The 25,085-nt window shown below is 37.1% G+C and overlaps 1 protein-coding gene across 2 annotated transcripts in view; it reads left to right on the plus strand.

Annotated features, from left to right (window-relative positions):
* Positions 1–24,868, plus strand: part of DIAPH3 (diaphanous related formin 3) — a 512,593-nt gene extending 487,725 nt beyond the window's left edge. For both annotated transcript variants that reach the window (XM_033177601.1, XM_033177602.1), the window contains one exon: positions 23,608–24,868. In XM_033177601.1, coding sequence (XP_033033492.1) covers positions 23,608–23,870 — 263 coding nt within the window. In that variant the 3' untranslated portion in view covers positions 23,871–24,868. The remainder of the gene's footprint in view (positions 1–23,607) is intronic.
* Positions 24,869–25,085: the final 217 nt, after the last annotated feature.

The following is a 25,085-nucleotide window of genomic DNA, read 5'->3' on the forward strand; positions in this document are numbered from 1 at the left end:
CTAAAACCAACTTGTCCCCCAGCATCTGCCGAATCTTTCCACCCTAAAACCAATTTGTTCTCCGACGTCTGCCATCAAAATCAGCATGGAAACCAACTTCCGTCAAATAATATCTCCATCCAAACCTGCAGAATAGCAATCTTCTCATTTCTTACTCAGATTTTTGCTTTCTTCCATGAAGAAGAAAGTTTTCCTTCATGATTTGCCTAAAAATTTCTCCTTGATTCTGGTGCAGCAGATATATACTCCAGCAAACTGTCTAATCAAATTTTATTCTCTATTAGGAGCCATCTGTTTGCTGATGATGACTCTGTTTTTTTGTATTTTAGTGCAATGCATTTTCAATCCTTCATCTGTTTTATCATACCACCTGCACTTCCCATTTTCCTAGCTCATTCCTTCCTTCCTCTTGTGTGGGTGAAGAAAGAGATAGGGTGTGGACAGCAGGAGGCCGCCGTACTCCAAACAAAATACTTGAGGCTCAAACTCTTCTCTCTGACTGATTAGAATGCCTCTCTCCCCAGGTAGTCCAGGCCTTCTTTACTTTCTGCCCTGTATTTAAGCTTCCTCAGAAATCTTGTGGCCTTTCAAGAGACTTTCCTGCAGCAGAAGAAAGAAGGTGCTAAATTCTTGCAATCTTTAACTTTCTATAACAAGAGATTCACAGTTATCTCTCCCTCAATCATTGCTTTCTTTCTGTGCCTGGGGGTTGACTAGCACATAATAAAGATGAAACCCAGTCTAAGTCTATGTAGTTGATTGCTTTTTGGTGAAACTCTATTGCATAAACATCTTCTATGTGAAATTTCCAACATAATTTGATACTAAAAATGTTAGTATTAGGTAACCCATGTTATGTTTTTTCCATTGTCTTCATATATTCATCTGCATGAACGTGGCCTGTCTTGAATCCTAACCATCCACTGAATAGGTACTTGGTAGCATTTTTAATAGATTTTTCCTTTAGGTAAAGTTCCCTGCAAGTTGTTTCTGATGTATCTAATCCCATTGTTACTTCCAAACTGAAATGGGACCCTGCCCTTATGAAGCATGGTATCACTTAAACTATCTCTAGGTGGACCTCATGCCACCAAAATTCTGTTGTATTTATTGTGTGCACAATTCATTTGACACTTGAATGACACTAAAAATGAGTCAACATAAGCTCCTCTTTTGTCCCTGGTCCCTTAAACTTCTTAGTGGTTCCTGGCTCTGTGTCTTGTGCATATAGGTGCTCAATAAACATTTATGGATTCATTATTCATTTATGTTTGGACTTATTTGTGAGGTTGAAATGTTCAATTGATCCACCTTTTGACCTTTTCAGTTATCATTTTTTTTTTTTTTTTGTTAGTGGTTTTGATTATTCAGGTGCACTTTTACCATCAATAGGTCATATCTATAAATAGAAGTCTAGAGACATTTTTAATGTGTTTGGGAAAAGAATAAAGAAATTCAGGTTTTAAAACTGCAGATGGATATTATGCTAGTGATTAGTTTGACCAACATATTTTGAAGCAGTTTATCAAGCTGAGAAAAAGACAACAATAGAACCATCCCTTCTGACCACAATTTCAATGACTTCCTTCAAAAATAGCCATTTTAAAGTTTTTGTTTCCTTCTTCTTTTAATCTCTCATGTTATGAATAATATTTAGCTGAACTCCCAAAGCAACTGGGGGAAGAAAATCTTTGGTGTTGATTTTGGATAAAATATGAGACATTTACTTTTGTGAATGCTAATCTCTGAAGGCTTCAGTGCAATCTTTTGTTCTCTGGGTTCTTGTGTTGTTCAAAGATTTAAATTTAAACACCAATATGTTTTTGACCACAAGAAAACCCTCTGAAACACCTAAGTATGAAAGTTTTAGTTGTTAATATCTATAGGATTTCATTATTTTAATTACCATCTCAGCAATTCCCAGTGGGTAATAATGGCAGGTGGTTGTCCTGCCTGTACTTCTATGGGCAGTTCATAGAATAATCATCCTTATGTTACACTACATTGTGGTTCATTGTCTCTCTGGACTTTTTATTTTATCTATATTTGCTTAGCAACCAAGCTATAATTGTTTAAAATTTCTCCTAACATTCTCTGAGTTTTTTCGATACATCATTTTAAGACACTAAGAGGGGATGTCAGATTTGTCCTGACTTCTTGTCAAATGGGTTAAAACTCTACTTCCTGTATTCTTAGCCTCATAAAATCCTTTCTTCCCATAAATTCCAAAATCTGACTGATCACAAAGCATATTCATAGATCTAAAAATGAGTATATTTTCTTTAAAACTGTATTTGTTGGAGACAAATACTTATACTCCATCAAAAGTTTTATCAGCTATAATTCCCTCTTATAATTGTTTTTTAAAAGTCCAAACTAAGTTATTTTGCTCTGGTTGAGGCATGTTGGCTGATTTTTAGACTTGGATGAATTTCACTGTAAATTGCTGTTGAATGTGACTGGAGTACCCAGGAGCTGTCAGGATGGCTCAGTGATTTAACGTTGGTGTCCTGCAGCTTTGACTGTAATCAGCAGATGCTGTGGTATTACCATAAATGTTTTCCTAACTGCTTCTGTCAAAAAGAGAAAATTCTTCCTGCACCGAGTCTACTGCTTCTGATTAAATTCAGTTTGCCTTCTTTTGCATAATTAATGTCCCATGATGATCTCTAACCTTTTGTTTTTAATATTGCCTCTTGGTCTAGACTCAGTCTTTACAGGGAAGCTCAACTAAGAGCAGACAAAGAGAAATGGATGGTGCTTTTACATGAACCCCCAGCACCTCCATGTCTGTGAAGTCGTTACTGTTTTATATACCATGACTTGTCAAAGATCATGAAAGGTTCTGGTCTTTGCAGTGTTTTTCATTGTTGTCCTAGTGCTCTGTTTTACTTCAGAAGGCTATTTCTATAATGCTTTGGTGCACATGGTTTTGCCTGAGGATGTGTGATGAGAGGGTCTGCTTTAGAATGTGCTTACCCTGGTTGTGTAAATTGATAAACCTCTGACACAAGCCAGGCAAAAGGCTACCTATTCTCCGGCAAAACTTTCTATACCTCTAGCCCGAAATAACTCAGAGATTATATTTGCTACAACAAAGTAAATGTATATAAAACATAAGTATGTTAAAAATGAATACCTTGTTTTTGTCAGTGAACACATTTTATACATTATCTCAATGGGAAAAGATCCTTGAGTTTATTAAAGAGCAGTACTTCTTTTTTCCTGAAGAGCCCAAAGTGCTTTCTTATTTGTTCTTTTCGAACCTCTGAGTACTCTTGCCTGACAGCCACCTGTGAGCTGAATTTTTTTCCTCTTTTGAGTTGAACATTGATGTGAATAGATATCCTTTGTGATTTTATTCTTACAGTATAAGATAAAAGGTGTACGTGACATCTCTAAGGTACTAAATAAGGCCTGTAGTAACTGGCAAATTTACAGCTTAGAACTAGCCTGTAATCAAATTTTCTGAAGTTAGAATTCTTCCAGTTCCCTTTGTTTCAGAAAAAGAGATGAATGACTGAGCGCCACATTTTCTGGGATTTATCTACTTCTTTCTCCTATAGCAGATTCCACTAACAAATATTTATAACATTATTTTCAATGTCATTTTATGTGCTTATAGAATCAAATACCTTTCAAATCAAAAAGGATCTTAGAGATCACACAGTATTTTGTGACTGATGAAGCTGAGTCTAGATACACAGAGTCACATGCAGTGGCACATTTAGTTTGGGGATTGCCAACTTTTAACTACTGCAATGTTAACTTGGACTATAGATTTTAGTTGATCTCAGATTAAAACCAAATAAAAGAGAAACACAGGAATTTCAAAATAATTCTAGCAGTCCCCACGTATCTTCCACATAAAAACAAAGTTTATGATCAATAGAACTTTATTTTTTCTTACTCAAACTGTTACTACTGTATTTTTTCTTACTCAAACTATTACTACAAAATCTTTAAGCCTGTAGCTGCTTAGATCTCCTGCAGCTCCAGTATATTATTTTTTTCCCACACAACCAACAGTGATACCACTTTTCCATCTCTATTTACCATCTCTTTGTATTACAAGAGAGTCCACCCTTTCAACAGAACAACTAATCCGTGATCTAGAAGATGACAGAGTACTCCTTGAAACTGAGACTTTCAGGTTTTCATTCTGGTTCTGTCTTTTCCTTGCTCTGTCACTAAAGTGATCCACTTAACTTCTGGGCCCAATGTTTTTGTTGGTAAATGGAGATAAGCAATAACCACCTCAAAGGAGGTTTCAGTGGATGCTCTGTGGGCTAATGTGTCCACATACCTGCTTCTTTGAGACCTATATTTAATAGCCAGCAAGAACTTGGAAAAGGCAAGAATACAAGAACAAGAGGTCTTCAGTGTAACTAAATAAGAGGTATCAATTGTTCTTCTTAGTCTGTTTCTCATTCTCATTTATTCATGAGCATAATGTATTCGTTACTACTCAGAACAAACGTCACAGATATTTCAATATATTTGAAGGTATATTTCAAGATATTTGAAGGTAAGAGTAGAAGGAAGTCAGTTTAAAAAGCACCAATATTTAAGAAAATGTGAAATGTTTCTCTGACTCTAAGAAAATCTCCTTCCTACCCTTCACCCCTACACTCCCCAATAAGCTTTCCATAAATTCTTTCTTACCTTGATAACTCTAGGTGCCCTGAAATCCTCAAACTTGATATTAAGTGTATTGCTGTTACCATGCTGCAAGAGAAAGCTGTCAGGTTATTTTAATGACAAAGAGCTGTAATTCATATGTATTACAGCTGCCATTCTTATAGGATATATTATTCTGAATTTGGATATCCACCCACCTTATCCCCAGCAAATTAGCACATAAATCCACATCATAGGATTTATCATTGTAACCATGAATTTAATGATACTACGTGTAAGCATAAACCAGTTTGCTGATGAGATAGATTACATTGAAAGTCTTAGATATGAAAGTTCTTTATTTATACAACATTGAAAGACATATGTTGATCAATTATTTCCAAAGCTTCTGTGACTATTTTAACCCAGAGTTATCTATCTTTAGTTAGTGTCTGTTACTAATCTATCTGCTGTAACCATCAGAAAAGAGGCCCAAACCCAGCCACTTTCAAGACTTGTGATGAGTATGATGATCTGTACTTTTCAAAGAGCTTTTGCATATGTTGTTTTTGTCTTAAAAATCCTTTGTAGGTTTAGCTTGTTTAATCATCCCCAGTAAACAAAGAAACGTGCTGAAATCTAAAGAGATGAAGAGCATTTTTCCAGGATATAAAAAGTAAATGATGGAGCCAAGAAGAAACCTTTGCAACTTTTCCTTTTATATATAAACTAACCCCATAATACAACACCCTCTGATCTAAGCTGTCACAAATGTACAGTTTGCAGCTAACCAGATGAGCCGGGGAAAATTGTTTTGGTTCTCTTTCATGTGAATCCATAGAACAAACAAATCAATAAGCGTACAGCTTGATAAACAAAAAGGTTTTTCCGTGGCAGAAAGCTCAGGCAGAAAGCTCCAAATCTGTGGAAACAACAGATGCTTCCCAACCTTGCTTCCCACAAATGGGTTTTTAATTTGCCTGAGATATTCAGAGTTCTTTTCAGAAGGCCCAGAAGAAAGCCACAGCAGCAAACCAAGAACGTTGTCAGAGTCTCACAGGCAACAGCTGGCCCCTTGGCCTTGTTTTTTTTTTTTTTTTTCCCCCTGCAGGATGGGAATATTAACAACTTCACTGGGTATGTCAGAATTAACAGGAGAAATGTTATTCAAGTTCCTCCTCATGTCTGGCACACACACAGGCACATTATGTAAGTGGTAGCATTACCATCATCACCATTTGGATTAAGACCTACTTTCAAACTGACTGTGAAGAGAATGGGAAACTGGAATACTAATCTCTTAGGAGAAGCCCAGGTGGAATGATGAATTCATTTTATTCTCCCTCTTTAGTATAGCATTGACAACAAGGAGAGTAAAAAGAGGTTAACCTCAGTGAAAGAACGTTAGAGGAAGCCGCCATTTTTATTGACATCTGGGACAGACGTGTCTCAAACTCAGACTTTTGATTATAAATCCATTTCCTTTTTCACATGTTGCTCTTCAAATTCTGCCCAATGCACCCTTTATAAACTCTTCCAGATTTGATCACTTCATGCCTGCATTTCTATGCAGCTTCCTTTTTATTTCCTGCCTCTTGTCTTTCAGTGAGTCCCCTAAATATCCTAGTTCGTTAGTTTGGATTAGAAGATTTCCTCTAATTAGTGTCTAGTACCTTCACATTGGTTATGTTCCCTTCATTCATCATCTACTGCTACAGATGATACCCCACCCCCAGCACTGTGTATTTTCTTTTGGAATCTAACACAACCACAGGACTTAAATGTTTGTATTTAGTATTTAAGACAAAATGGACCCTAATTTTGCTAAAAGTCGTAACAGATTCCAGATTCAATACTGCTTTGAAAAAAAATGAGAGGTTTGACTCACTACTCAACACAATCCAAGCTGTTCTTACTGTTTCTACTTGTTACATAGGGAAGGTAATAAGCAAATCTCTCTGTCAATATAGCTATATGAATGTGATTAGATTGTAGGCTTCCTGAAGGCAGGGACTGTGTCTGTTTATTCTCTGCTATATTCCTGAAATGTAAAGCAGCGTGGCCCACTGTTCATACTTTTGACTAAATGAAAGAAAGCATATTCTTTATCTTGTGTCTTGCAGTACACCAAAGAATTATGAAACATTGTCCTCTTGAATGTAGGATCTTATGATGAAATATGACACATCTGCATTAAAGTACTGCTTTTAACATAAAGAATGGGAAGTACATAGACTCTACTTCGAATAGTTTATAGTTTTATCACTAGACTTGAGTATGTGGCAGGGGCACAAAATACAACACCAGGCTAACTAGGATACAAAACGGAGAGAAATACAATACAAGTTGGCATCTCTATGTTTTGGAAAATCAGGAGGTCATATTTGATTGAGATTTCAGGGACCAAAGATTATTATAGACAATGATTCAGACTAGGGAATAGGGTATTCCCTATTATATAGAGTGTTTATGCACTGTTATATACAGAGTTTAATGCAGTATTTTATATAGAGTTTGCTGCATAAGTACAGCTAAAAAATTTAAAGGCATTTTAAGAAATTATACTATTTTCTAATAGAAGAATAGTGTCCTAAAGCATAGATTGCTAGTGAGAGAAAACTATATGCTAAAACTTTAACCTTTAAAATAGATTGAAGCCAGGCATGGAGGCTCACACCTGTAATCCCAGCTACTCAGGAGGGTGAGGGAGGAGGATCACTTGAGCCCAGGATTTTGAGGCTACAGTTAGCTATAATGGTGCCACTGCACCCCAACCTGGGTGACAGACAAGACCCTGTCAATAAATAATTATTAAATAAATAATAGAGCCAGATTTTTGTGGTTAGCTCATTTTTGTTAAAAAACAAAACAACTGGAAAATAATTTTATGACTCTGGACCCTTCGTACAAATTGGGTAGTATTTGTTAAAATGTGAGGATTTATGTATAATAACATCAAAATAACTACATTCTAATATTTTCTAATGTACTAGTGAACCTGGGCCATAGATTTTGCTGCTTTTGTAAGTAGATATACAGCAAAGGTAAGTATGGACAGTACTCTGTACCATATAAGCAGAAAACCTGGAAATTAATATTCCTATTCCTGGTTCTCTTTAGAGAGCTAACTAGATTTTTAGGATATTTCTCTGAAGCAGTATCAGTAAAAATGAAGTGTCTCATAGTTTCTTTTTGGTTTGTTGTACTGATATATAAATACTTCCTGCTTCTTTTACAGCATTTATAGTTTTAAAATGTTATTAAAGTGCTATAGTTTGGAGCCAGGAGCTGAATTGGATTACTTGAGCTTGAATCAGAGCTCCACCCTAACTTGCCTCTTAACTAGGACAGGTTTCTTAATCCCACAAAGCCTCCTTCCTCATTGTGAATTGGAGAGTATAAAAATTATACTTTCTTAGGCTATATGATGATTTTTGTAAAGCAGCTTGTGCAAACCTGGCACTTAATAAGTGCTGTAACATACTAGTATTGTTGTTATAATGAGTCTTGTAAAACAGCCTGAAATGGGGGGGGGGGGGAATTAAAAGAGTTATTTTATTAATAAGTTGGTGAGAAAGTGAACATAATTTTATTATAACTAAATTTGAGTTCCTTATTTGTGGATTGTGTTATAGTGGAAAATTTTACTATTTTTTAAATCTTTGTTTTTGAGAGAGGCTCTCACTCTGTTGTCCAGACTGGAGTGCAATGGTGCAGTCATGGCTCACTGCAGCCTCAACCTCCCAGACTTGAGTGATCCTCCCACCTCAGCCTTCCAAGTAGCTAGGACTACAGGTGTGTGCCACCATGCCCTGGCTAATTATTTCTCTTAATTTTTTGTAGAGATGGAGTCTTACTATGTTGCCCAGGCTGATCTTCAAGTCCTGGGCTCAAGCAATCCTACATCTCTGCCTCCCAAAGAAAGGGTTGGGATTACAGGCATGAGCCACGGAGCCCAGCATTTTATTTTTTTTAACAAAGTATTTGTGATATGTCACATAATAAACCTCATTGGAAAGATAAGGAGTAACACCCCCCCCATTATAATAATCTTTAATAAGTAAAGCTATAACTGTGTACAATAAGGTTTGTATATACCAGGAGAAAATAGGCAAGAGATTCGATTAGATAAATAAAATTATTCAGATTGGAAAGTTCGTAAGAGTTGTACTACCAAATGGGTTTGGTAAAACTACAGAGCACATTGCTTCCGTGTTCTACTCCAGAGAGCGGTCTTTTCATATCATGAGATTCCATTAATTGCGAAGGTTTCTAGATTCCATTATTGCGATATTTTCCTTCCTCTTCCAAATAAAATGAAAGCCAATAGAGAAAAGTAGCACCATTGCAAAATGTAAGACCTTTAGAAATAGAATAATTAATTAGTAAACATATTATTATTATTATACCATAATACTTTTAAATGCGTGTACTGTGTTCTATATTTTTTAAGTCAACAAAAGTTACGCAGGGTACTCCAATGCCCCATCAAATTTAATGATTGGTGACGGGTGTAGCTGTCTGACCTCTAGTGGCTATAGCTTATAGCTGCATTTTCATTGATTGAGTTTAAAAAAAAAAAAAAAAAGACTAAGGAAATAAGTCTTCTTAGATCCTAATAATAGAGTTCTACAAGTAAGTGTACGATTAGTGTCCCTGAAGTTCTGCTGGTCTAATTGTTGGGGTACTACCTCAAGGAACAGAGGTCAAAACCAACTTCGTTAATCTATGAATTTAAATGCTTGCAATGTGTCAGCAGATCCTGCCCTGAGGCCCAGCAGCCAAGCAATCTCTACAGCATTTTTTTAATAGACATTGTAAAGTTCATAATAAGCTCTCAATGTTGATATTCAACAACATGTCATAGGCTTGCATGAAATATTTTTAAAATCCTGATAGGATACCTATGTATGACAATGTATGTTTTTATTAGATATCTATATGAATAATATATCTTTCCTAATGAGTAGGTGTGTGTTTCTTAAATATTTGGGGATTTAAATTTACAGCATTACTGTTCCTCATATACTCCACCATGTTTTTGAGACAACCCTTCTGAGTTCAGGGTGCTGCTTATGACCAAGAAACCAAACGGAATTGACCAACAATTTGAGGACATAAACCTGATTATTTTGAATGATTGAACTTATAGATGCTACATTTACTATGATGCCCCAAATTGAAAAAAAGTTGGAAAATTTGTATTTAGATTTGAAAAATAAAAAAGAGAACATTCTGCCATGCGATAGTAACATATTTGTCTTTAACATAAACCATACCGTAATACTTGATGTAATTTATTCTTTTTGTGCATTGTGTCTCCACTGAGAATTCTAATTTCTCTCAGTAACTTAATGAATTGCCAAGTATTTATGGCCAATATGGGTCTCCAATATTTTTTTAAATTTCAAATACCATATGGATTATAAAGTTCCACATACTTTAAGGCTTCTATGCTAACACTTGTAGCTCGTTTAAGAGGATGTATGTGAAATGGAACAACTAACAGTTACTGTATCTTGTCCTCCTTGTCCATTTACCTGCCGTTAGCACCTTCTTTAGCTTACCAAGTGTACTGTACTCTAATTTCTTTCTTTTCTGCCCTCTGTATGGTACATTTCTAGTCTTTGTGTTTTGTGTTACCATAGAGACAGGAGGTGCTCCAAAGTCCAAAACCCCGAGAAGGCAGACTAGAAGCAGGTCTTTGAGAAAACAGTCCCTGCGGACAAGAGAAGCCTGAGGCAAGAATCTACGGCAGTAAACGGGAAGAGGGGGATTGTGTGGCCCAATCTGACTGTGTGTCCACAGTCTCAGAAAGCACAAGCTCTGCTAATGTTGTGTTAAAAATGAGTTGTTTACTGAAACCAATTTTACAGAGACCTCAGTGCAGCCTGGCATTTCATAGGAATCAAACGTGGTGTTTTATTTGCAAAAAAATAACTGAAGTGACATTGACCTATTCCTTTTACTATTTTCCTCATTAAAAGGGAGCAGCTTCTGAGAAAGGTCCTCTTTGACTGACTTATTTTGCCGATCAAAAATCTCACCTTTAAAATAAAGGTTCATATTCTTCGACTCGGCAAAAACCATCAGAATTGAACCTGCCATTTGAGTGCAGGAGACTCTACAATCAGCACCCAAATCATTGATCCAAATATGCTAGTTATAGAAATAAGTATTCTATTTATCCTAAGTTGTCATGTAGTCATGTACTCCCTTCATATTTTAGATAACTTACAGCTTTTAAACGTTTCTCTGTATTTAATGAATTGTTATGTTTCCTACTATATTAACTCATGTCATACTTTTTAATATTTTTATTTAGGAGGAGGCTTCTGAAAGATTTAAAAATAATACAGATTTTTGTTTCTCTTGTCTTTTTCTTAGAGATGTGATGTGAGGTCCTGTAGGGGAAGTGGGAAGAAGAGAAAAATGAAAAATTTAACAACAAAATAATGTGAAATAGAATTTAAACGAACAGATGTTTTCTGAATTACCTTTAAAACCAATTTCTTTTTTGGAATGGGAAAAAATCCATGCTCACGGTGTTTGCTGGACATTTTTTCACAGATCTAGCAGTCTAAGCAGGGAAGAATTCAGAGAAATTCAGAGAACATCAATATTTCTTCCTAGGTTATCTGCACAAAATTGTCCTTTGAAGGAAGAAGGCCACTTGTCTGTAAATCTGTAAATAGAAATAAGGATGAGTAGGGCTCTCTCACTTTCCTCAAACTGACAGTAGGAGGCAGTAGTGTACTAGCCTGAGTACTGTCTTTAGGGTAATGTCTATGACTCATGCCAGATTTCTCTTTTTCACTCATTTTCTAGAAATACATGAAACTAAAATCTCAGAAATCATTTCACATTTCATAATGAAGCTTGGTACCATCAATCTAGTACAAGATAATGCTGCTGTGCTATGAAAAGAACAATAAAAAGAGGCCAGTCCATCAGTTTCTCACAGTGGCAACACTTGAACCTAACCCCCACATAGGTCTTGATCCAATATGAATAGGAGAATAGCATGGAATAAAGGTCAATCTCATTTTGAAAGGAAGGAGAATTAGATTTAATAAGTTAGATCCTCCTAATTTTCATTTATTTACTAAAACATGTACAGAACTAGTAAGTAAAAGTAGAAGAGTCTCTGAACGGTAACCCAGTCTCCCCATGCCTAGATGGCTGGATAAACAGATGCCAAAACATAGACGGTAGCAACAGTAGGCTTGTCATTATTAGCATTCAAATTTTGTGAGTATATTTTTAATCTTTAGCCTTTGTCTATTTTGCCATTCACAGAAGCTACCTAAATCAAAATTACCTAGAAATGTATAACTGCTCCTTCCTCTTTATATGAAACAAAATCACAATAAAGTGCTAAATATTGGAACAATTCATTTTCACTTGATTGTTTATAATATATACATATTCAACTCAAAATAATGTATGGGTAATAGCACTGTGAAAAACTCCAGGTTCTAGATCTGTGCTGTCCAATATGGTAGACAATAGCCAGGTGTGGCTCCTTTTTTTTTTCTCTCTCTCTTTTTTTTTTTTTTTTTTTTTTTTGAGATGGAGTCTCGCTCTGTCACCCAGGCTGGAGTGCAGTGGCGTGATCTCAGCTCACTACAAGCTCTACCTCCCGGGTTCACGCCATTCTCCTGCCTCAGCCTCCCAAGTAGCTGGGACTACAGGCGCTAGCCACCACGCCCGGCTAATTTTTTGTGTGTTTTTTTTCAGTAGAGATGGGGTTTCACCATGTTAGCCAGGATGGTCTCGATCTCCTGACCTCATGATCCACCCTCCTCAGCCTCCCAAAGTGCTGAGATTACAGGCCTGAGCCACCGTGCCTGGCCCAGGTGTGGCTCTTAAGCTCCTGAAATGTGGCTGGTCTGAATAGAGATCTGCTGTAAGTATGAAATACACATTTGATTTTGAAGACAGTACAAAAAAATGCCAAAGATATCATTAATATATTTTTGCTATATCTATGTCAAAGTGAGAATATTTGACATTGGGTTAAATACAACACATTATTAAAACTAATTTCACCTGATTTTTTTTTCAATGTTTAATGTGGCTTCTAGACATTTTTACCTTGCATGTATAGCCCATTTTTGTCATTCTCATTAAATTTCTATTGGACAGTTCTGTTCTAGACTCAATGTTGAGTCCTCAAGGGACCCAAAAGCATAAAAAATGTACAATAAACCAAAAATGATATGTCATCAGCTGTATCTGGGTAGTATTACCCTAAAGTGTTTCTTTTTTCTTTTTTAAGGTTTAGTTTAAGACATTAAGTGAAACAAAATGATAAAATCATGCCATACTTAGGTTTAGTCACTCAAGAAATAAATTATCAAGCCCTTGTTATGAGGCAGGCACTATGCTAGGGCTTGGGAATACACCAGTGAATAAAACAAAGATACCTGCCTTCATGGAACTTACGTTCTAGCAAGTTAGGTCACAGTTAGATGGATATGAATTAGATTTCTTACTACTTGAACATATTTCTATGTTTAGACATGGCTAATGTAGTATATATGTAGTAATAGGCCAGAGAGAAGTAAAGGAACATTTCTTTTTTTTTTTTTTTTTGAGGTGGAGTTTCGCTCTTGTTGCCCAGGCTGGAGTGCAATGGCACTATCTCGGCTCACTGCAACATCCACCTCCCAGGTTCAAGCGATTCTCCTGCCTCAGCCACCCGAGTAGCTGGGATTACAGGCATGCGCTACCATGCCCAGCTAATCTTGTATTTTTAGTAGAGACACGGTTTCTCCATGTTAAGGCTGGTCTCGAACTCCTGACCTCAGGTGATCCGCCCGCCTTGGCCTCCCAAAGTGCTAGAATTACAGGCATGAGCCACCATGCCCGGCCGTAAAGGAACATTTCTATGTATATAGTCATACATAAAATTATTTTATTATAAAATGGTTATAAACACATATGTATCCCAGGATTGAATTTTCTAATGAATAAAAACATTATTTTAAGCAGATTCTTATTAAATGCATACCAAAAATCAACCTGAAGTATTAAGTCTACATGGAAATTTTTTAAGAGTCTATGAACATATAATCATATTGTTTTACAGTACTGGACACCCCTAATTGGCTTCAGCTTTTCCCCAGAATTTTGAACTACTAAGCAATATTGTTTTGCATGTTCATTATAGAAATGACAGGATCTTAAATGTTTCAAAAACTTCGCACGTAGGATGGTGGGCTAAACCCTCATTAAATTAACTAATAAACTGACTTAACCATAATTTCAACTCATGATCACTGAAGGAACAGTTGAAGAAACTATACCTGTTTGGCTTAGGGAAGAAAAGATTGAGAAAATATAATATCTGTCTTCAAATATTTGATGGGCTAGTGGGTGGAAGAGGAATTGGATTTAATACAGCTCTAATGGAAAAAAATCAACGGAGCCAGTGACTAAGATTTCAGAGAAACAAACACTGGATAAATCTAAGGTAAAACATGTAATTATTAGAGCTGACCAAAGGTAGAATATATTGCCTGATGAGATTGTGAGGCAATGACTCCAGGTCTTCAAAGTGAGGCTGGAGAGCCACTTGATAGGATGCTAACTAAATGTAATTCAAGCATTGGCTAGGTGGTTCCACCAAGTAACAAGGGGTCTTTCCATTTGATTCTACATTACATGATTCCGCGAATCAAAATGAAATGAAACAGGAATAGCATAAGTTATTCAGAAGAAATACCTGTACATTCAAAATGTCTAATAAATGTTGAAGAAGTGTAAGAAATAAAGGAATATACTTAAAAGCACACTATGTGATGAGACTTAGAAATGGCTTCAGAAATATGTTCTAGTCCTAAAGCATTTTAAAATAGTTGGCTAGTTAGTTTCTAATACAGCTCCCAAGTTGTTAGCACTTGGAACCAACCTCTCCCCAGCCTCTTCATCCTGGGGAAGTGTTCTTTCCATTTCACAGCATGTCTATTTGCCATGGCCTAATCATGTGCCCCCAAAACCAAGAGGGCCAACGATCTGGACTGAATTTGCCAGAGGCAAATAGCAAAGCCTGTGTGGCCTTGGCAGTTCATGGACTTCTCTAAACCTCAATTTCCTTATCTATAAAATGGGCTTGTTGATACCTGCACTTTGGGATTGTTGTAAAAGTTTTAAAATAGCATGTACAGGCTAGGCACAGTGGCTCACACCTGTAATTCCAGCACTTTGGAAACTGAGGCAGGAGAATCACTTGGGACTAGGAGTTCTAGGTGAACATAGCAAGACCTTGTCTCGATTTTTAAAATTTTTAAGTTAGCCAGACATGGTGATGCTTGCCTATATTCCTAGCTACTCCGAAGGCCAAGACAGGAGGACACCTTGAGCCCACGAGTTCAAGGCTACAATGAGCCATCATGGCACCACTGCACTCCAGCCTGAGCAAGTGACAGAGCCAGACCCTGTCTCTAAAAACAAAACAAAAAACGATAGCATGTAAAAGGTTTATCAGGTATGTCATAAGTGTTTAATAAGTATACTGTCAAACCATACCCCTGTATTATTTCTCTGCCGTCTCCCTCATGAACCACCAGATCAACTGACAAAATTACTTCCGACCCGGCATCTATTAGCTGACAAGCCACTACATACTTTAGAAATATTTATTTAATATCTGCCAAGCCACCTCCAGGTGACCACAAGTGTATAGTAGTCTGAGACAGCTGTCAATAACAGAGAGCATGACTGCTAAACAGATGCTATGGTTGGTTTCGGTCTGTTAGTATGAAGAGCATGAAAGCGTGGTTTGAGAATGTGTTATTTGAAGTAGTCGTAGGGCGTATGTAGGAATGTTTAGGGAGGCCACGGTGCATACAGTATTGGAGCTCTGTTGTCAGGGCTGGAAATGCAGATGTGAGTCTTCTTCCTAGAGGAAATGATTGAAGCTGTGAGATCTTGATGGAGAGAAGGTAGAAAGGGCAGAAAAGTGGGCCAAGGATGTAACTGTGAGAAATGGCCACATTGAGAGTTATGATTGTTTGGTAGAGGTTGGGAAGGTAGAACAAATTACCATAAAAGATTTAAAACGAATCATCAAAAAGTAGAAGAGCAAGCACGGTCAAGGGCCATATCATGATAGAGCACATTAACCAGAAGTCTGAGGACTTAGTTTTATCTCTGGCTCTGCCTGAAAGTTATCTCTGCTTTCTCAATTTTATCAAACAAGGTAAATATACCCATATTACCTATCTCACAGGGCTGTTATAAGAATCACATAAGTGGATATACAGGGAAAGTGTTTGCAAACTATAGAATAACCATATATAAAGATAATATCATATCTATATTATTCCATAATAATGTTCAAAGTCACAAATAACATCTACATTGACTTCTAACACCAGCTACATGAAGTTAAGCCAGATTTCACAGGTAACAGTCCTCTAAAAGATTGCCTTTACTTCAGTACCAGTTGCAAATTTGAGGGTCCCTAGGTTTACCCTCACTTTTGATCACTTGACTACAAATTCAGTGCTTCCTACTACCCTCTCAAATTCAATAATTTGCTAGAATGACAGAATTCAGGAAAGTACTATACTTACTGTTACAGCTTTATTATAGCAAAAGAATACAAATCAGAAGTAGCCAAAGGAGAGACACATGAAGCCCCTATTGTCTTCAGAGACGCATCACCCTCCCTGCACATTGATGTGTAAGCATGCACAGAGGATTACCAACCAAAAAACTCACCTGAATATCAGTGTCTTGAGTTTGCACTGAGGCTTTGTTACTTAGGCACAATTAGTTGAATCATCACCCACATGATCGAGCTCAAGCTCCCGTACCCGTCTCCTGCTCAGAAATCAGGCTGATAATAATTTGGCTCAAAACCCCAACCCTCTAATCACATGATTGGTCTTTCTGACTTGGGTAACCCCCATCCTGAGTCATTCATTACTATAAACTATCTAGGGGCCCACCATGAGTTACCTCATTAGCAAAAACTATCAGTTTAGGGTTTCAAACTATACATCTCAGGGGCCCAACATGATTAAAAAATTCCAAGGCTTTAGAGGCCACTTCCCAGGGACTGGGACAAAGACCAGCTGAATTCTTTATTACACACATTCCAAAACATTGCAAATGTAAGAGGAAAAAGAGGCATGAGTAAATGCAATTGAGTTTAGGAATTTTGATGCTTTGGGTAATATTGTAAGAAGCAATTTCAATAGAGAGGTATGGAGGAAAGCCAAATTAGAATTGCTAAGAATTGAGGGGAGAGATGAAAAAGAAGAAAGCAGATACGGAGAAAAGTATCCAACTCAAGTAGCATATTACAAATCAGGAAGATAAGCAGTCAAACAGAAGAGTTTATTTTACTGTTCTCTTAAAAGGCTGAACCTATCCTGGGTGTCGTGTGCACAGAGCCTGTGTCATCTTGAACTTCCTTCTAGCCCTACACTCAATTAGAAAAACTCAGCATAGGAAACTGTGAAATGGCAGTGCTGTCTTTGAATTTTATTTAAAGGGTAGTGATACAGAACGAGAATGAATAGAAGTTTACATATGAGTTTTTGCAAAGAAAGTTCTTCATCAATTGTCTCCTCTATTTAAAGATATCATTATCTTCTGCTTTGCCTACTGTGTTTAGATAGGGAGAGTATTGTTTTGTTTAGTTGTTTGTTTTTACTTAATTGGTTTTAATAAGAGTTTCTGGCACCCCTAAAAGATTTTAACTATATGCAAAATGACCTTTTGCTCTTTGAATTATTTTTATATATTTTCAATACATAAGATAAACAGCAAAATGAAAGCAAGGAAAGACAATTATTTATAGCATCAGTAAATCAACGGTAAGGAAAACCACAGGGATATGGGCTGCTGGCGGCCACCACTAACTTCCGTTACTGCATAGATTAAAAACATATATTTGTCTCACACACTGTACTATCATGTAGACCCAGTGGTGCTTTAAAATTGTATTTATGGGTGATTCTTTTTCCTTCACCAAAGTAAAGCCATTGCTGGGGTGAAACAAAAAAGCTACTTAGTAGGTCAAAGTGATAGTTAGAAGCAAAAGGTAAAGAATTGTGAGGAGAGACCAAATTTCAGGAACACTGAATAGATGCAGTCAATTTATAGACACCAGAGTTCTACATTCTTCCTCCTTTCAAAGCTGCCACAGACTCACCATTGACCACAAAAGACAGGAGCTCAATTTTATTTTTCATCTGAGAGTTGGCACTCCTAAGAAGCCAGTGCCCATTAGAACCACAATGTGAGGGGGGATCAATACTGACTTAAAAGGAATAATGCCTCTTTCTGAACCATAACTGATATTTCCTGCAGCAGAGAAGTCTTCCCCAAGGGCCGTCTGCCAGGGCCTTAGTTAGCCTTACCTTCTTAGCTCAAGAAGCATAAAAACTATTGGTTGAAATATTTCCTCATTTAGATGCCAAGTTGCATATATTCATATATATATATATATATATATATTTTTTTGTCAGCAACTTTCCTAGTTTCCTGTGTCTTTTGTGTTTCTCTAGAAACAATGGAAATGTTAGCACAGGATGATTGAGTTTTTTTAAGCTTTCTTTGTCATCCAAATCTACGCTCTGCCAAAGGTCATGTGGGACCCAACACTAGATATAGCTTAAGGCCTTTATTCTCATTTTTAAGTCCAGTGGGTATCAGTATTTAAGAGGCATTCAACTCTCCAACAACGTTCAACTTTTAGTTCGGTTTCAAAGAAAAAGCTGTGGTGGGTCTCTAGATTTAATTCTTATAGTAAGAATCCTGTGAAGAATTACACTGAAATGAGTAAGTATTCCTATCTTAAAGGAAAATAGCATGTATTCTCATCGTGTTTATTTCCACAGAAACACAAATACAAGATGTGTGGATTGCATTTTCATAGTGAATTGGTACTAAGAATAGCAGCTGGTTCTTTGCCTATCAGTACTACAATCAACAGTGGCCCTGAATATTGGCAGTAGTCCTAGATATATTGTACATAGAGATCAATTGTAGTATCTTAAACAGAAAAAAAAAGGCCTAGGATTCAATTTGTAAAATAATAAAACTAACTCCTCACCTTGAAGAATTAATCATCCCACTTTGCCTTAATATTTTTAGTTTCCATTTAAAAGTGTGTATGGTGAAGATTTGAGTTGAGAAAAAGAAATGCTTGTCTTTTTATTGATACCCCAGCCTTACCTTTCATTGAGTCCATATGTCCTAGGTATCATCTTGCATTTGTAACTAACTTCATATGAATGGGCCCACCTGCCTCAAATTACAATTTATTTATGCCTCTGAGCACCTAGATCGAGTATACATTTTTCTCCAACTTACAGGGTTGTGGGATCACTCTGTTGTTTGCACATCAACCATTTAGAAATAGTGCATGTTTTTGCATGGAATTTAGGTCTCCAGCCCACACAAAGCCACCAATAACAAACTTCTAAAATAATGGTAATAACAGAAGACAACTGGCCTTGACACAACATTATAATAAGATTTCTGTATAAGAGTGAACTTCTGGGGTCAGCGGGCACAGAGACTCACACCTGTAATCCCAGCACTTTGTGAGGCTGAGGTGGGTAGATAGCTTATCCCCAGCCTGGCAACAAAGCCAGGCTTAAAAAAAGTGAACTTCCAACTTGAGCACTTTCTCTTCCTGCACTATCTCTAATTATAGTGGGATAGGCAACCTTCTGTCCAGCTTCATTTACCTGCTTTGCAGTTTAAGATCTGACTTGCTCAGTTCTACAGTTTTGGTCTCCCATGGCTGGAGACAAACCAAAAAGAAGGTGAGGACCAGAATGGGGGCTGTTGGGGTGCTGAGAGCTAATGTGAGGGCTGAGAGTGAAGAGTTGTTATCTAGGAATTTCTAACAAAGCTATAAACATCCTTTAAAAAACTCTTGTGCACTTTTCTTTTTTATTTCTTCAGTGGTCTTAGGAATGGTCTCTCCTTTTTACACTGGTTTGTCTGTTGCTTCTCATGAAAGATTCCTCACCTGAAACCACAGAGGAGATAAATACCATCATAGTTTTTCTCTTATCATTTTGTCCCTAAAGCAAGCCCACAGCTCTTTTGAGTTTTCTCAGAAGGATAGAAATGGTTTTGCCTGCCTTGGCCCATCCATTATTATTTACCTAAGTCTCCAAAGAAGTTCAAAGACCAAACACTAAAAGAAAAACCCAGGCAATGCTAGGCATTTCATCCTTGGATCTGGTATAGATCAAGGAGTCCTAAGACATTCAAATAGATATACAGTCCTTGTTTTTGGCAGCATGCAGTTCATTAGCGACCTTGACAAGAACTGTTTGAGAAGAGTAAAGGGTCAAAAGCATGATTGGAGTGGGTTCAAGAGAAAAATAGGGAGAGAGAAATTGAGAGAGTAAGTATGGGCAATTCTTTCAAGGTATTTTGCTATAAAGGGAGCCAAGAATTTAGATAGCTGGAGCAGGATGTGGAGACAAATAGAGATTCCCCCCACCTCCTAAATTTATTATTATTAGAGCTTCTCTGCTGAGGGGAATGAGCACCTGGAGAAGGAAACCTTTACAATGCAGCAGAGAGAGGGCAAAGCAGCCAGAGGGATGTCCTTGAATAGACAAGCAAAAATCACATCCATCCCTCACCTTGAGGGCTGTCCTCAGAGGGGAGCTTGGAAGGTTGATTCATCCTAATAGGAGGGGCAGATGTATGTGTGTGCAGTAGGCAGATAATAGGTGTTGGGGAAGAGGTGAGACACGTGCAGGGGCTCCTTCTGATCGCCTCTATGAATGAGTTAAATGAGAAAGAGGGAGGACATGTTGGAAGTTTGGAAGAGTGGGGAAGGTGTGAAATAATTGTCCAGGGGAATGGAAGAGTGAATGGACTAGGGAATTGTAGTGGGTTAAAGGTCGTGCTTTCAAAGTTCATAGTCATGAATCTAAGTGAGACCAGGAAAGAAACGGAGGATGTGTGTGACCTTGGACATACTGTGTTAAGGTAGTTTACATGGGTGTACTATCTGCTTTACAAAACTGTTGCGAGAATTCAGAGTGTCAGAAGGCATTTTGAAGTATAAGTACAGGACACCATTATTATGAAACTTAGCTTTGAATTACTTAGCACTTTCCTTTGGCAAAAAGGTTTTCAAATTTCTTGAAGACAGCCTCAGTATCTCTAGAGACAGCATTTGGCGTCAACCACTGATGTAGTCAGTAACTAGGTCTAAGCAAATTACTTAACCTCCTTTCGCTTTTACCCCTCAATCTATATGCTGAGGGTGTTAATGTTTGAAGTGCAATGCTTTATACATAAAAGTACTATATAAATACAGATTATTCATAAGATGGTATGTGTGTATGAGTTTTGTGTGTATGTGCATTTGTGTGTGTGTGTGCGTGTATATATATATATATATATATATATAAAGTTGTAATTGCCTACCAAGTTCAGTATTTCTCTGAAGGAAAACCACTGACTTTAAAAATTCTGATTAGAAACTATCCTTCTTGCTTTCATTCAAGAAAGAAATTAATGGCATTACTATTCAAACTAATGCTTATCTTGTGTCATAGACTGTGGAAATAATTCTTTACCCAACACATATTTATTGAGCACCTACTGTGCGCCAGTGACATTGTAGGCACTAAAGCTATAGCAATATTTAAAACAATGTCCCTACTTTCTTGGAGTGCATACATGCATGCGCACATACACACATACACATTTCATATTCCAGACCCGTATTTTGGCTAATTTAATCTCTTCTTTGCCATTAGACATTTAACTAGAGTTGTCCAATAGCAGAATAAACTGGTTTGTTGGAGATACCATCATGATGGAGTGGTTTGCAAGAAATCAAAGAAGCAAAGATAAGAACATTTTGGGGAAGGAGCAGTAAGCTGGCTAACATTCTACATTTAGCTACAAAGGCAGTTTTCAAGCATTCTTTGGGACAGAAGTGTGGGTGCTAGAAAAGAAAAGGATGCGGTCATAGGAACTGCAGGAATACCACATCTACTGTGCTCTTTCCAGCAAACACAATATGTACATTATAAGCTACAGAGCATACACTCCTTTAAGAGAAAATCACTGCTCTATTAGATTTTGATTTTTGAGTAACAGTTACCCACCTGATATAGAAGGTGAAAGAAAAAGTGTATTTATTTTCTTCCAGCAGCTAAAAGGTGATCATACTTCTAAAATGTGTTGAGATTGTCCAAGAAAGTGTGTAAAATCCTCATCCATCACTGGAAGCCCCTGGTCAGGAAATGACAGTGCAGTAAATATCTTTAGCAGCCACCTTTTAATGTACAAGCTGTTTTCAGTTGGAATTTTCAGCACTCACATAAAACACACTGTCATGAGTGACTGCTTGTGCTCCAAAGTCATTACTATTGGGACAATGGAACATCTCTCAGAGAATAACCAAAAAACTTTAAATGTCATGTCAGGTTTGTTGAAGCCATTTTCAAGCCCCGTTCAAGGTTACATGAATATTGAGGTTGTCTGTTTTTTATAAGTCACCATTATCATCACTTACCAATAAAAGGATGTATGTGTGTATGTATATATGTACATGCATGTATGTATAGATGTGTATATACTTGACAATTACATATAACATTTGGGTTTGCTAGGAAGTTTTAATTGTTTGCTTGCCAAGTTCATGATTTCTTTTTTTTTTTTTTTTTGAGACGGAGTTTCACTCTTGTTGCCCAGGCTGGAGTGCAATGGCACGATCTCGGCTCACTGCAACCTCCGCCTCCCAGGTTCAAGTGATTCTCCTGCCTCAGCCTCTCGAGTAGCTGGTATTACAGGCATGCGCCACCACGCCCAGCTAATTTTGTATTTGTAGTAGAGATGGGGTTTCTCTATGTTGCTCAGGCTGGTCTCGAACTCCTGACCTAAAGGTGATCCACCCGCCTCGGCCTCCCAAAGTGCTGGGATTACAGGTGTGAGCCACTGTGCCTAGCCAAGTTCATTATTTCTTTAAAGGAAAATAATCGACTTTTTAAATTCTTTTTTTTTTTTTTTTTAGATGGAGTCTCACTCTGTCGCCCAGGCTGGAGTGCAGTGGCGCGATCTCGGCTCACTGTGAGCTCCACCTCCCGGGTTCATGCCAGTCTCCTGTCTCAGCCTCCTGAGTAGCTGGGACTATAGGTGCCTGCCACCATGCCCGGATAATTTTTTTTGTAGTTTTAGTAGAGATGGAGTTTCATTGTGTTAGCCAAGATGGTCTCAATCTCCTGACCTCGTGATCCACCCATCTCAGCCTCCCAAAATGCTGGGATTACAGGCGTGAGCCACCACACCTGACCCTTAAATTCTTAATAGAAACTTTTATTCTTGATTTCATTCAAAAAGGAAATTAATCTCATTATTATTCAAGCTAATGTTTATCTTGTGTCACAGAGTGTGGAAATTATTTATCCAACAAATATTTATTGAGGACCTACTTTGCACCAGGGCCATTTTAGGCCCTAAAGTTACAGCAGTAGTTAAAATAATGTCCCTACTGTCTTGGAGCACACATTCTAGTAAGACAGACAATGGACAAGTGAGCAAATATATGATGTGTCCAACCATCATGAGTCCTGTGAAGGAAAACATGATAGGGAAGGATAGAGCATTGCAAAGGGCAAATGCTATTTTAGATGGGTGGCTAGAGAAGGCCTCTCTTTTTAGGTAGTGTCTGAACAGAGACCTGAAAGAAATCTGGGACCAGGCCCTGATAATAACCACGTGACAGGCATGTCAAGCATAAAGGAAGAAGGAAATGGGCATTAGTGCTAATGAAATGGTTGGCTGTTATATTTTAGTTTATTCTTAAAACCCTGTGTGATTACTTTAAACCTGTCTTACTCTGTTGACTGTTTCTTTGTTTAGTCTATGTAAGAAGACTACTTATTTATTGAGAATAATTACTTTAAATGTGTTTTATAATGTGCACAGTCCTTGGTTTTCATGGTGATAAGTTTTATGTTTCTTTTTTCCTTACTGTAGAAAATCAGAAAGTGCAGTTGACAGAAGGGTCACGTTCACACTACAATATCAATTGCAACTCAACAAGGACTCCAGTCGCCAAGGAGCTTAATTATAATCTAGACACTCATACGTCTACCGGGAGGATCAAGGCAGTTGAGAAGAAGGAAGCCTGTAATGTAGAAAGCAACAGAAAAAAGGAAACAGAACTTCTTGGCTCTTTTTCTAAAAATGAATCAGTTCCCGAAGTTGAAGCCCTGCTGGCGAGATTACGAGCTTTATAAGTTAAACTGGTTTAAAGAAAAATGATTAAGCCAAATATAAAGCCATGCTCTAAACTATAACACTTGAAAAAATTGCTTTTATGTAAGTGACTTTATATAGTTTTAAATTATGACATATATTAGAAAAATAAAGCTAAATATATGATTGCAATGCTTTTTCTGTGTACTGGAGGTTTTGGTTTATTCAAGAGTGTAATGGGCTTTAATGCTTTTTTTTTTTGTCTCCTGGTATTCCTCTGTTCTATATTTGGTGGTTAAATTATACATATTGCTTTAGAGAGCAGGTAGGTGGCCATGTGTTCAGCAGTGTGTCCTAAAGAAAATACCATCTTTCTAAGCCACTGGAATTTTTACTTTACTATGTTTAACCCATTAACGGATGTCAGGTCATCAACCTCAAGTCTTTACATATCCATGTATATTCCATATATATTGTTTATATAGGCCCAGGTTTCTCCCTAATTGGGATCTACATACTACCAGCACAACATCAAAAACATGTAATTGAATACATTAGGGCTATATATGTAAGGAAATGACTGGTGACCTCATTATCATCATTGTTGAATTCGTGTTAAGTAGACCCTCTAGGGGACCATAAAGCAATAGAGCACGTAACGAAAAAAGATACAATAAGAATGTACGCACTCTCTTTGCCAAATGCATGTGCTTTTGTGTGACGTGAATATAAACAGTATTGCAGTGCTGCCGAAACTCTTGGTCTTAGCTAAGACAGTATTTTTCCCCTTGTAATTATGACTCTGAGATAAAATTGCCATTTTGAAATTTCCAAAGTAACAACATTTTTTTTTTTTATGAATAAACTTGGAATTGCAATTTCTCTGATCTGACAATCAATAACTTTAACAAAGATCTAAATTAGTGTGTCAACGGAACTTTTCCTATGCAAATGTAATATTACCTCATTTGGGCATCATTGCTCTGTTAATTCTATATCAAAGAAAATAAACTTGCTACTTGCACTAAATGAAAAAAAATACTTTCTTTTGTCTCTTTTTTTGAAAACATATTCTGTGGATAAGCTGGGAATAGCCTGTGCTGTGCAGTCTGTCTAAGCATCTATTTTGCTTTATTACATGTAATAAGTAAGTGACTGTTCTTTTACTTTCAGTTAAAAAGCAGTTATATGGAACTAGTCAGGCAAGGTCTATTGCTTTTTATTTCCTTAAGTTGCCACCTCCTTTCAGCTCCAAG

Source organism: Trachypithecus francoisi, unplaced genomic scaffold (genome assembly GCF_009764315.1).
Source record: "Trachypithecus francoisi isolate TF-2019V2 unplaced genomic scaffold, Tfra_2.0 Lachesis_group18, whole genome shotgun sequence".
In the NCBI taxonomy this organism is placed as follows: Eukaryota; Metazoa; Chordata; class Mammalia; order Primates; family Cercopithecidae; genus Trachypithecus; species Trachypithecus francoisi.